Source organism: Corvus cornix, chromosome 6 (genome assembly GCF_000738735.6).
Source record: "Corvus cornix cornix isolate S_Up_H32 chromosome 6, ASM73873v5, whole genome shotgun sequence".
In the NCBI taxonomy this organism is placed as follows: domain Eukaryota; kingdom Metazoa; phylum Chordata; class Aves; order Passeriformes; family Corvidae; genus Corvus; species Corvus cornix.
In genome coordinates, this window is record NC_046336.1 from 4,316,332 (window position 1) to 4,329,977 (window position 13,646).

Genomic DNA, 13,646 nt, shown 5'->3' on the forward strand with positions numbered 1-13,646 from the left:
ATCGATATGCTTTGTGATCACTGCTTGTAAAATGATTTCATCTGCACTGCAATGCTGTAGACATTCAAAGGTCACATCCTGCCCTTGGGGAAAAAAAAAAGACAGCTCCACGGATGAGGAAACTGCACAGGAAAAGCACAGCCTTTTTTTATGCCTTCAATCTTTTTTGCTTTTAGCCATTGAAGAAGAAAAAGGATGCCCAGGCTGTACATGGTGAGACTGCTAATACTTCACCTCAGAGCTGCCTTCCCTTGGAACTGGAGCCTACAAAAGCCAAGATTTCAGAGGCAACAGTATTTTGTACGTAATCCACCTCCTCATGCAGTCCCAAACTAAACTGTGGAGTGAAAAAAAAAGCTTCAGAATTTCCTACTTTGGAAAAGTTAGATAATAAATACTAATTCATGGCATACTGACCCAAAAAGCTCACAGCAGCTGGCCACGCCTGCCTATTGCTTATGTATTAGGAATTTCTGCATTGTGTAACACAGTTTTGCAACAGCTCTTGAACCATTGCCCATTTAAATGGAAAACATACCTTTTAAAAGCAAATAAACAACAGTCAAAGCACTAATTCTGGTGAATTCATTGATGAATGTTAACGAAAATAATTCCTGTGAGCTGGTCTTTACCATCGACATAAAACCTGAAGGCTGTAGTAGAAATATCAATATATTGAAAATTTCTTCTGTCATTGAGATAAAGAGTAATGGGGGCGGGGGTAAAAAACGAGACCAAAATAAGCATGCTTATCATTTGCATATTATTCACATACTTAATGCTCCCCACAGCTAATTGTTCTTTGGGATTACTGAGCCACACACTGGGGGTTGAGAGGTTCACTGATCTTTCCTACAAGAAACCACCTGTGTGGAATTTTATATAAGGTTTGAACCTAGGCACAAACTACTCCGTGGAAGCCTAAATGGCCATAAACCCATCAATATTACAAATTTAATATGAGAAGATGCTCATTCCTCAACCACCCCAGGGCAGTTTCCAGCCATCACCAGCCACTGTAGAAGACAGCAGTGAAACTGAGAACTTCACCAGGTACACTTTCCTCTTCTCTCTTAAACATTTATTTTCCAGCTGTACCAACAGCTCAGGGGCTTAGCAGAAAATATGTTTTGGTTTTTGGTTTGGAGGGATTTTTTTTTTTGTGGGGGTGGTGTTGTTTTGGTTTGGTTTTAAATCATTGAGAGTTGGGCTTGAATAAAGCTCTAGCTCCTAAATACCTTCAGGCTCTGACGTTCAGATCTTCCCAGACTGCTTGTCTTTCTATTTATATGCTGTGATTATTGTGTTTTGTAACGTTTTTATTGAACTATTGCACAATGCCCTAAATGCCCACGAGCACGGCTAAGAAACCTTTATTAATGACATTATAAAGATGATTGTTGTGAATTCAGTTAATGACCAAAAAAAAGAAAAATCCAAATAGGTTATAGCATGAAGAATTCCCAAGGCAACTAATTCTTCAAGGACTTCAAAGGTGTGCTGGCTGCCAGCCCTGAAATGAAAGGGCAAATCTCTGCCAACTGGCATTAACAGGGCTAATAATCAGTAAACAGACTGCTAGGAGAGCAAGACAGAGTACCAAGCCATGAGAAAAAGCACACCCAGCTGTAAACAACTGAAGTAATTTGGTTTCATAAAGAGGAGCCAAAAAGCAAATTAAGATCTGGGTTCTGGTTAGGTCATTACTCAAAGTGGCATGGATGCAATGATGCTCACAGCTCACACATGCTGCTTTTGGTGGTTATTTTGAGCTAAACTGAAGAGATGCTGTGGAGATAGAAATCTCACCAAAGTAACCTCTCCCCTTCAGCTGGGAGAGCTGTGTCTGCTGCTCTGGACTTCTCTTGGTGTAGGGAAGAGAGCAGGTCTTCAAACAAAGCTTTAGGCACATCTCAGTCAGACATGATGCTTTTCCCCATCCCATTTTCACCTGTTTTCCCCTTTTCAAAAAAGGGGGTTCTGCTCTCCTTCATCAGGACCTTCCCACTGACTGAAGTTAGGACCAACACAGTTATCCCATCCAATGGGACTTTTAGACCCAGTGACAGGGAAAAAGGTACACCCCAGCAAGCCTCTCCCTTACACCCTCACTGAAGGGCTGCAGTTTATGGGGTAACTAAAGGTATTAAACTACCCAGGCTGCTGAAAATAGGTGATTATTTCCTCTGGCACTCACCACTTGCTCAACAATATGTTTAGACACACACAAGGGTTTGAAAGCACAGCTTGGGTTTGGGATGCTCTGCAGAATGAAACCAAAAGAGCTCCAGCACTCAGAAACCTCTGGGCTGCCAGAACCGGTGACTACTGACACAAACCACAAACCAAGTTTTGCTTGGAGAACTTCCACCCTCCCAAATAAAACTCCAGCCGCTGGTGTTTGTACAAACTTCCATTCATGCCATATGAAAACGTTCAAACCTCTTGACTATGGAGACAAAAAACTCCAGCAAAGGTGCTCAGCTCACGCTGAAAACAGGGGGATCAGCAAGCCCTGCTGGAGAGAGACAAGGGGAAAAGTGTGGGAATCTGCTGCCACACGTTCTTTTTTTAAATTACAGAAAACTGCAAGCCTAAATATTCCACTTCCTATTCAAGGATAGATGGTGTAATTCACCAAAAAAAGGGTGTTACACAATGAAAACACTAAGAAAATAAGAAACAACATTCTACGTGTCACAGGCAATTTGCTCAAGAGCAACTCTTAGGTCATGGGAGGGAATTTTGAGAGGTCTAAACCACAGCACCTTGTTAATAGACATGCTATTGCATCAGTTATTTTTCCCCCTATATAATCCATGGAGGAACTCAAGACACTTCACAGATTTCTGGAAGGTCTGTATTACTGTGACATCCTTAAAAGCAGAAATATTTTCGTAGTCCTAAATAATGGTAGAATAAAATGCTTGAGACCTCTCCAAACAGTAAACTGCACAAATCTGGTCTTCACTTAAACTATTTCCTGCAGCAAGAACCACTGCAAGATTAAAGTGAGGATTTTAAGTAAAATTGCTATTTGGCATAAATGCACACGTGCAAAGGGAAACTAAAGTCCATTTTCATCATCATAATATTTACGTGATCAATTCTTTCTTGGCAGTCTTCAACAAGGACTTTGTATTTTCCCTGCTAATCCGAAAGCATAAACCCATTCATTTTAATCACCAACTTTAAACAAAACAAAAGGAGCTGCCAAGCTAAACAAAACAGGGAATCTACACAAAGTTCATAGAACAGAACAGCTCTCAAATTAATGGTAACCCAGGACAGTTTTCAGACCAATATGTGGTTGCTCGAGTAACAAAAGCACGTTTGAGTAACAAAAGAAAGGTGGAAAAGTTTCACATCTTAATGGATATTCTACTGGTACACTACTGGACACAAATTAATGCTTGCCCTGAGCAGAGCTTAAAAGGGAAAGGTATTGAGAATCCAGCTGGAGTAAGTAAAAGCAGATATTGGCAACACAAGAAGGTTACCAACAGCTGATGTCCCATCCCTGGAAGTGTCCAAGAACAGGTTGGACAGGGCTTGGAGCAGCCTGGGACAGTGGAAGGTGTCCCTGCCCATGGCAGGGGTTGGAATGAGATGGTCTTTAAGGTTCCTTCCAACCCAAACCACTCTGTGATAGTATGAATTATCAGGCTATATGGGGAGAAATACACATAAATAGATCTTGTGTGTTTATAAAATGAGAAAACAAGAACAAAAAGTATTTGAAGATAATGAAATTGCAAAGCAAAGCCTTCAGAGAACTTTGGTCCAATGTCTTCAGCCCAGCTTCTTTCTTAGTGGGAATCAGACCTCTTTGGCTTCCAGTACCAAGGCAGTACAGGATCTTCTTGCCACTGAAAATGGTCAGTGGGCAAATTCTTCATGTAACATGCCCATATCTTGCCTCTAGGAAGTTCCTATATACTTTCATATTTACACTTATATTTTTAGCCAAACAGGAACTTTTCCTACCACTTACCTACAAGGCAGAATAAGTGGGAAGTTAATCGGATACAGAATATCTTTGTTACAGCTCAGCTGCTGAATTACTATAGATCACAGGGTTGGAAGGTTCTGCAAAGGAGGAACGCCCTGGATGGGTGCATCTTGGTCCAAGGCGTGTTACTCAGTCTCCCTGTAACTTGTGAAAAGCAATTTGTGCTTTAGTGTCCTAGATTTATCTCTAAAATGGGCATAACCCCTATTTTATCTGATTGGAACAGTCATGGGCTTTAGCAACCCTTGCAGAACCTCACAGGGAGAAAATATGTATATAAAAAACTCTCAGGAATGCCAGAAATTCCTTTATAAACCAAGTGCACTGGCTGCCCCTGCAAAACAGACTCACAGAGCAGCAAGGAACAAAAGCCACCAGACTTTCGAGCAGATGAGGCTCAAAAGCAACTGGGTGTCAGCAGGGAGGGCAGGAATCCAGAAAGGAGCGACAGCTCCATCTAAAACAACAGGAAACTGCAATTCCTTCTGTAAACAGCAGCGCTGAGGTGGGAGGAAACCCAGCTTGTGCATAAACAGGCAGGCCTGGAGCCCCGGGAAGGAGGAGCAGGAACCCTGGGAGCAGGAACACGCCGTTCCCGCAGCAGCATTGCCGTATTAATACAGTGCTGAGCGGGGGCTCAGCGAGATGACAAATTAATTGGGAGCCAGGAGCCCTCTGACAAAGGCACAGGGCTCTGGTGGCTGTGCCAGCAGTGCTGGCAGTGCCCTGCACAGGCACCAGGCGTGGCACAAGCAGAGGAGGCAGCGTGCAGGGAGATGCTCAGACACACAGAATAAAGGTGAAGAGCAATTCAGGACAGGGGCAAAGAGTGCTGAGCTCGAAAATGTCATTAACAGCAGCCCTGCCTGAGCCGGAAACACTAAGAAATGTAACTCAGGTAGTTATGGAAAAGAGTCTGCCCCATTTCCTGCAGACAGAGGAACAGAATATTTCAGCCAACAGGTTAAAGCAGACGTATTCTCTAAAGAAGGTTGAAAATACAACAGATGAGTCAGGAATAATTTCTCCTCTCCTTTTTTCCAGCCCTGCTCAGTCTGTATCACTTCCAAGTCGGGTCATCACCCTGCTTTACCTCCCTGCTCCAACTCACTACAGGCAGAGAACCAGAAAAATAACCTCAAAACTGCCATTAAGTACCAACGACGTGGTAATTCCCATAACCCACATGTAACCAGCAGCTGTCCGATCTTGAGAATTCCTCTTAAAATTATAAACCCATTAAGATCTCATTTTAAGTATGTGAGAAACTTTTGCACTGCATCTTCAGAAGAAATCCCTGCTTAAGAGAGACTCAGCTTCAACTTCCAGGAACCCTGGTATGAAGACACCAGGGAATAAAAACAAGTTCTTGTTTCCATGCTTCTTAAACTTCTCTCTAACCTAAAAAAAAACCTCTTAAGGGGAAAGCCTATAAAAAGCTTCCTAGGATGCTGCTTTTCGGCAGCTGGAGGAGGCATTGATTTCACTGCTTTGCTGTGGCAGGACTTAAGAGTGACATGGAGCTGATACAAATAAGGATCAAATCTATAGGAAAAAATACAGACAGCCCTCAGAACAGTAATAAAACAAACACCACTGCTACTCTGGGGTGTTGTAATTGTACAATACATAAACCCAGCACAACTATGTTACAAAAGCCTCAATAGCCTGAAAAATCTGTCAGCCTTTGGCAGTATTTTCTACATCTGTCTCAAGAATCACTCCAAGACCACCCAGATTTGTTTTAGTGTAGACTTCAGAAATCAGTGAGTGGCTGGGAATTGAATCTGGAGTAATGTGGATGTTCCTTCTACCACCCTACTCGGAGAGGTGCAGGAAGGAGGTGGCAGTGCCACTGGTGAGGCAGCCACTGTCACACAGCACCCTGCTGCTCCTGTAGTTCCTCATGAAAGGTTTAAAGGAGAGCAGGTTTCTATTTCACTCTCTCAATTATGCATTTTTAAAAGATATTTAGAATTCTCATTATTATATTCACTGCTCCCCTAACAATAGTAGCTATTTAAATAGCGATATTTTTATCCACCCACCCATTCTGCTTTATTTTATGGGCCATCCAAGTATTTTTTGTATTTATAAGTGGCTTCTGCTTGCCCACTTTTCGTGTCTGAATACAAAAGCAAACAAGGCCAAGCTTTACCTTCATAGGTCAAGGTCTACCCAGAGATAGAGAAAGGGCAGACATTCCAAACAGTGCCTGTGCTGTCCTGGAAAAAGGAGTGAATCATCCCTTTACCACCACAAATGTTGAAGTATGAGATTCCTGGGGGGTTGTGTTTATTTTGGGGGTGGGATGGTGGGAGAGGAGAGACTTGTTTGGGTTTCTCTTCCTTCCTAGTGCTTGGTCCACCCACTTCTTCCCTCCTCCAAGAGGACTTTTCTGCGGACGCAGATCGACAGATCATTGATGCTGTTTGCAGGGCAAAGCCAAAACTGCAGCCTGCAAGTTTGAGAAATAAGAGTAATGGAAAAGAAAAGTAATGGAAAATGGAGCAGCAGTGCTGGCAAGGGACAGAAAACTGAGTAGGGACTCATGAAAGCTCAGTTTGCTCTCAGCTCTGCTGCTGGCTGACCTTGAGCGAAGCTCTTCATCTTTCCCTGCCCTAGATCCACTATCTGTGAAATGGTACAATGACAGCAGCCTCTGGAAAAATATTGTGAGCTCCTCCTAATGTTACTCTCTGAAAATAGATCAAATTTTAGACCACTGGGTAACTTCTGTGCATGGCTACCACATTTAATAAGTGTTATTTCATCCATCAGTTGTCTGGTGACAAAAATATGTGCAAATCCAAGCACTACCAGAAACATTTTAACCACATAGCTCTGTCTCACTGGGATTTCTAGCAGCAGTTCTGCAAGAGGGGATGTAGAACTATTCACTTTACATCCCTCTCCCATGTCTCACCAAAAAAAGGCTTTACAAGAGCGAGGCAATGGAAAAACTGAGAAGCCCTGATGGGAAAAAATGACAGAGACAAGAATGAGGTTTGGTTAACCAACACCGCACAGGGTTTTAATGGCACTGCCACACCACTGCTGGCACCAACAGGGCTGGGTACTATCCTGGTGCCAGCCTGCAGGGCTGCTGTGCAGGAAAGGCAGAGGAAAATCCATCTGCTCACACGTGACACACACATTTGCTTTGTTTTCCCACTTTTTTCCTCCAGAATCAAGCTCCTGGCAGAGCACTTGTAACAAATAGCACAACACAGCTGACCTCCAGCCTTGTGCTTCACTTTATCTGGGTACCTGACATTAACCCAGAAATTCAAGAGCTGCTCTGCCTGGCTGCGTAATTCATCTCCAAGGGGTAAAATATGGCAGTAAAGATCTTCTCAGTTCACTAAACTTTAAAATAACTTGTCACCTGTGTCCTGTCCCACAAGCTTGAGATCCTATAACTCTCCTGTTACCTACAGATATGAGGTCAACATCAGTTAGGATGAGATCAATTATTTTATATCCCTGTAATATACAGGAGTGGAGGCTTATTTTTTAGCTACATTCTTCTCTTTGAAACAGGACAACCAATCACAATGACCTGCATCCAGAAGGCAAAATAAAATATTTTTTTCTACATCCTGAACACAGCCTCAAAAATAATGTCAGATATCCACCTGGGCCCAGTTACAAAGGCAGTGGGACTCTGCCAAGCCCAGCCAGAGATCCTATCCAGCAGCTTCTGGGAGTGAGGAATGGCTGTATTTACAACACAAGTTAAGTTCCACAGAACCCCAGTTTCTATTTCTAGCTTTGCTTTCTCTTACTCCAAGCACACGTAAATTCACATTTGAAAAATATTTTCCAGCTTCTCCTATTTCTTGGACAGCAGAGCCTTAAATCTGCTTGGGATATGCTGCCTCCCTCACATCCAAACTCTGCTTAACAACACTCCTGCTGCTTACTCATGGCCTCAAGTATTCCTGCCCAGTCCACAGGTACCTTTAAATTTCAAAGCCCAGAAGATGAAAGGATTGAATCATTCCTTGTTCCAAATCTGTATTTACTGACTTGACTGTTTGAAGTCTGGAGACTGCAAAATTACTGCCTGCTCCCCGGGAAGGAAATATAGATGTGGAGAGGGGAAAAGGTGAGCTTCTTCAGACAAACCACTTCTCACAGTTGCCTCCTCTCTGAGCTGAATACTTGGCTTTGGAAAAGCGTTTTAATCCCACACTTGGGGATTGGTTCTCTTCTGGAAAGATGTTGCTATTTATTTCCATTGCCTTCAGCCGCCTCTTCTCTCCCTCCCTGCCTCCCTTCTTCTGCTGCTGCAAAATAGACCGAGGAAAAGTCAAAAGAGAATCATGTTCAGACCACCCAAACAGCAACTGAGGGAGAGAGATGAAATTTAACAGCACTGGAATGCTTATTTGTGCCCCCAGACCCTAAAAACCTGGTCCTCCTGGGTCATTTTTAATTGACTTGGCACGTGCCAAGTAACCTGCCAAGGTCTCCCAACACTTCTTCAGCACACAAATAATAATAATAAAAACACCACCGTGTGCCTGTTATTATCTTTGGGGAAACAGCTGAAAGCCTTGTTCATAACAACCGTATCAACTTCCCTCTTGATAAATATCTGGCCGAGTTCCCAGCCTCTACAGACTTCCCGGCTGAGTTTCTCTCCCTGCCCTGATTATCCATTCCTGCCAGGCTCAGCACTGCCAGCCCATTAGCACTATCAGCACCACGGGCACAGGAATGCAGGCAGGTCCATCTCCTTCCCATCCTCTGCTGCACTGAGCTCTTAACGCTGTTTTTGAAGGGCTCGGGTAATGGCCAATGGGTTATTGACCACAGAGGTCCTTTTCTCCTGCCAGATAATTACACAGAGACACTTGGATGCAGTTTAGCCTGGTGCATTTCAAAATACAGTCAGCCACTTTGCAAGAAACTTGAGTTTGAGTGACTTTTTTCCTTCCCCTTCCCTGTGTCTAGAACTGTGAAATTTGGTGATGAAGTAGCAAAGTCTGTATCTCAGTGATACACAGCTTTCTAGACTGAGAGTTACCCCTCACCTCTGCCTTCCCCCCAAGCAACCAAGCTGCAAGGACCTGCTTAATCTAAACCATAAGAGCTCCCATCAAACCCCAGATATGACATCATGCTGTGAGCACTCCTGGAACAGAAGTGTGAGCCACCTGTGACAGATGCCGGCAAGCTGAGGACTGCTGAGGTCACTGGGATACCACATCAGACGTAGTAAACCTAATAAAAATACGAAAACATATAAAACGAGCTCAAAACCAGGCAGAACATAGTTAGAAATGGAGAACAACCACAAGGAATGTTCTTCTTCCTCAGGTTAATGAGGAAAGGACAAATCCAGGTTAGTTTACACTTTACAGTGTGAAGAGCACAACGAGGAGAGAAGGGCACACTGTCCCAAAACGCCTGCCAGCACTTGTGGGAAAAACGAGAAAGGGAAGAAAGCCTGGTTTAAGTTGTGTGTTGAGCCTTCTTCCCTTGGTCAGCAGGAGGGATTTAAGGCCACCAAAAACATATTTGCAGAAGAAAAAGAAAACATCCTGCCAGCACGCTGAGCCTCACCACTGAATACTGAGGTCTCGTGGCACTGACCTCACTCCTGGGTGTGGGATGCTCACAGTTTCACCTTCTCTCTGTGCCTTTGCATTTTCAGTGCTATCAACACACACTGAGCTGCACCAGCACGGGCTCTGCAGGCCTGAACATCCTGCAGCAACATCTCTCATGCTCTGGGGGAAAGGGAGGATTTCTTCAGTGACAGCTCAGGAGCCCTGTCCAGACTGGTGCAGAAAGGGCCACAACAGGACGGGTACCACTGGTTATGCTGCCCGTGGCCACAGCCCAGCTGGACACTGCTGGGAAGAGTTTGTGTTTTTTAAGGCTCATTTTGCATAGGAAAATATCCCCCTTATGCACACAGAGCCAGAGCAACCTGCTCCTGCCTCTACTGCAGCTGGTATTTGAATAGATTCCCTGGGAAACACTGAAGGGCAAAAAAGAGCACCAGGAATGGACTGTAATAAATGAAAGTCGAACATGACAGGAAGTTTTACTTTATTTTAAGCAATATACACAATATTGTACTTGACCAGCTACTGAAACAGTGTAAAGCTTAAAAACAACAACAAAAAGTGCTTTCCAAACACTTTCTCTACATCCTCATCCCTTCATTTCCCTGGACCATTGCGTTGTATTGACCAAATTATTTATATGAGTGTGTTACTATGAAAAAAATTGCCAAAGACAGCTCAATCCCCAGATAGAAAAAGCACTCCCAAGGATGAACTCAAAGTAAAATTAAAAATTAACTACTCTAAGGAGACAAATATTAGGCAATGCTTCTTTCAAAACATCGATTCAGGCACTTTACTCTCCAACCCTTTTTATTTCAGGTTCTTTACATATGAAAAAAAAGCTCTGCTGGTAGCAATGTTTGCTCTTATCTAGGGATAAACATGTGCTACTGGTTGGCTTCTCCAGCACTTTCTTTTTGTTCCAGAGGTGCAACAGGGCAAAATGATTGTCTGGAATTACTCCTGATGGATCTACAGCAGCAGAGCTTTCCCAGACAGGGTCTCTGTGCAGCCTGTGCATTCTCTGTACCCCCCACCAGAGGCACGTACTGCTCCCAGCTCAAACACAGCCCCAATTCTGCAAGCGTTCAGCAGAAAAGGCTGAGAAGACAATATTGGTTTCATGAATTGAGAATAAAAATCACAAGGCATTGTCTTACACTGGGCATCAGGAAACTGTGGCGTGAAAGGTTCAATTGTCTCTAGTGTCAGCAAATGCCAGCAATGTCCCAGGGAGCACAACACAGCTTTGACACCGAGGGGACAACCAGGGGTACAAAAATTTGATTGTGTTGACACCAAAGCTGGGAGCTTGTTCTGTAACACAGGATTGGGATTTCACCCAATCTGAACGCACAGCCACTGTACATCGGAATGTTTTTCTGCTGGAGAGATGACGGCTAAGTGTAGAAAAATGTGTGTTTTAAAAGGAAGTAAGTCCACAAATGATACAGCCTATACCAAAAGAATCAATCCTCGTTGAAACAGCGCTGATTTACTTAAAGGTGACTACCACGTCAGAAAAAAAGACTGAATTCATGCTAATTTTTACGCATTACCCCCTAATGGTGCTGAATGGCTTGGAAAGGATACACAGCCTTGGCTTAGAGGTTTAATCCAGCCTGTATTAGGGGCTGCATCTTGTGACGATCATCCCCTGCTTATCCCAGCGCGGTTTTGCCCCGCCGTGTGTCACATCCTGCACTCACCGCTCCTACAAGACCAAACACTTCGCCGGGCTGCTCAGCCCAGTCGCTCCAGCTGCTGAGCCACCGTTTCGTAACCCAGCAATGCCTTTTTATACCGTTTACAAATAATAGCATCCGTCCTGCAGCTCTGAGGACTCACATTACATTCGATTTGACCACACTGACAGCTAAAGAACGCTGAAGGAAAAATGCGACGCGTTGTTACTTATCGGCGGCCATCTCCATCCTCAAAAAAAAACTCAACAAAAACAAACACAAAACTCTGGACTGAGCTTAACACGCTGTTACAGGCTTCTTCCTTTCCAGCAAGTCTTTTATTAAATAATCAGAGCGCATCTGCTAAGCCGGGTCAAGGCAGGCAGCAGCCTGCTCTGCCCACCCCTTTGCTCCATCACATCTGAACGGCTCCCGCATTCCTGGCTTTATTCCCCAGGGCATTTCCCTGTGACAAAGCGCCGGGACGGGAGCGCGCTCGAGTTATTTCTCCGAACTTTGCTGGAGCCGCACAGCCGGCCCCGGGTCCGCATCCGTACCCGCCTCTGGGGGTTTGCACCAATTTCCCCCAGTTTCGAGTCCGACATCACCTCTCGGGGGTGGGAGATAAGTTTAAATCGGGGGTAGGGTTTTTTTTTCCCCCCGGCACTTGACACCCGCGGCCAAACCACATTCCTGCTCCAGTTTCTCGCCGAGCTGGAGCGCCCAAGTTGAGCCGCGGCCAAGCCTCGTCTCCGGCTCCTCTCTCTCCGCGGTCCCTCCTCCCCTCGAGGCGGTGGCAGCACGGCCCGGGACCCCGGGCTGAGGACCACGGGGCTGAACCTCCGCGCTACCCCCGCACCCCGGCACATCCCCCCGCGCATCCTCACCCTGCCCGCAGGCTCCGCGCTGGATGGCGATGATGGGCGGCTGCCGGAGGCGCTCTGCGCGGCGGCTGGCGGCCCGCAGCTGGCAGGGGCTGGCGTAGGTCACCGCATCGCTGCCGCACACGGGCTCGGTGCTGGTGCACTGGCAGCGCCCCGCGGCCGCCCGCTTGCGCACCGTGGCCGAGGCGGGGACGCCGGCGCCGGGCGGCACCACGCACTGCAGCCCCTCTCCGCAGGGCGGCCCGCCGCCCCCCGCGCCCCCGCACGCCTCGCCCTCCTCCGCGCCGCACACGCGGCAGCAGCCGCAGGCGTCCAGCACGGGCCCGCCGGGGCAGGCTGCGGGCAGCGCCGGGCAGCGCGACCGATCGCAGCGCTCGGGGCAGGCGGGCGGCGGCGCGGCCAGCAGCGGCGGCAGCACGGAGGGCAGCAGGGCCGCCAGCAGCAGCGTCCAGCCCCGCAGCGGCATCGCGGCGGCGGCTCCGGGGCGGCGAGCGCGGTGAGCGCGCCGGGGGCCGGGCGGCCGCTTTAAGCCGAGACGCGGCGGGGCGGGGCGGGACCGCGGGCACGGCCCCCCCTCCAGCCGGCTGGGACACCCCCACACCGCCCCCCGGGACCGTGACACCCCCCCCGGGACAGCGACAGCCTCTCCCCGCCGCCTTGGCTCGTGTGGTTACACGGCCTTGGTCCGGCGCTGCGGGGAAACTTGGCGGTGAAAGCGCCGAAATCGCGACAGGCGATTATGATCGGGGGAAAGGCTGATAACGCGCTCCTGCAAACAAGGGAGGGGGGGGAACGCTTCCCCACCTCAGGAATTACGGGAAAGCAACCCAGAGTGAGCGCCGATAACGTTTCCAGCTGATAAGGGGATGGATGGAGCCAGCCGGTCCCACGGTAGAAGGAGTGAAGCGATACGCCCATTCTATGTAAATGTATGCAAACATCAGGCATCCCCACCGGGAATGCCCGGTATTCCCGCACACGGCGAGCCGTGACATTACCGGCTCGGAGGGATGGCAGGAAGGATGCTCCCGACCCTTCTGCTCGGCCCCGCTTCACCCGGGGTGCTCAGAGCCGCAGGGCGAGGCGGATACCGGCAATCAGCAGAAGTTTAATCTACCGAAATAATAATCGGGAAAAAAAAAAAAATCAAAAGTCGTTTTCCATCATCCCACAAGCAGGCTGATCCCATTTATCCGGCAGCTGGGCAACGGCCAGAACCTATGGACAGCGGCCTCTCTGCCATCTGCTCTTTGGGCACACACAAGGTGCTCTGAAAGGACGTTTAATTACTACCAAGCGCCCTCCGAGGGACAGGGCATCCCTGCCAAAGATGGGAGGGAGGGAACGGTTTAAAAGAGCTGGAAACCGAGCAAAGCCAATTTTTTTTTTTTTTAATTACAAGCCGATTAAACTTTTGAACTGACTCCCCATCTATAATTATTTAAGTGTACCTTTATCAGGCACCGATAACCAAGCAGCT

General features: G+C 47.0%; 1 protein-coding gene across 1 annotated transcript in view; it reads right to left on the minus strand.

Annotated features, from left to right (window-relative positions):
* The window catches only part of HTRA1 (HtrA serine peptidase 1), a 31,636-nt gene extending 18,966 nt beyond the window's left edge, over positions 1-12,670 (minus strand). Inside the window, exon 1 of the mRNA XM_039553896.1 lies at positions 12,170-12,670. Within this exon, the coding sequence (XP_039409830.1) occupies positions 12,170-12,632 (463 nt within the window). The 5' untranslated portion in view covers positions 12,633-12,670. The remainder of the gene's footprint in view (positions 1-12,169) is intronic.
* Between the last annotated feature and the right edge of the window lie 976 nt (positions 12,671-13,646).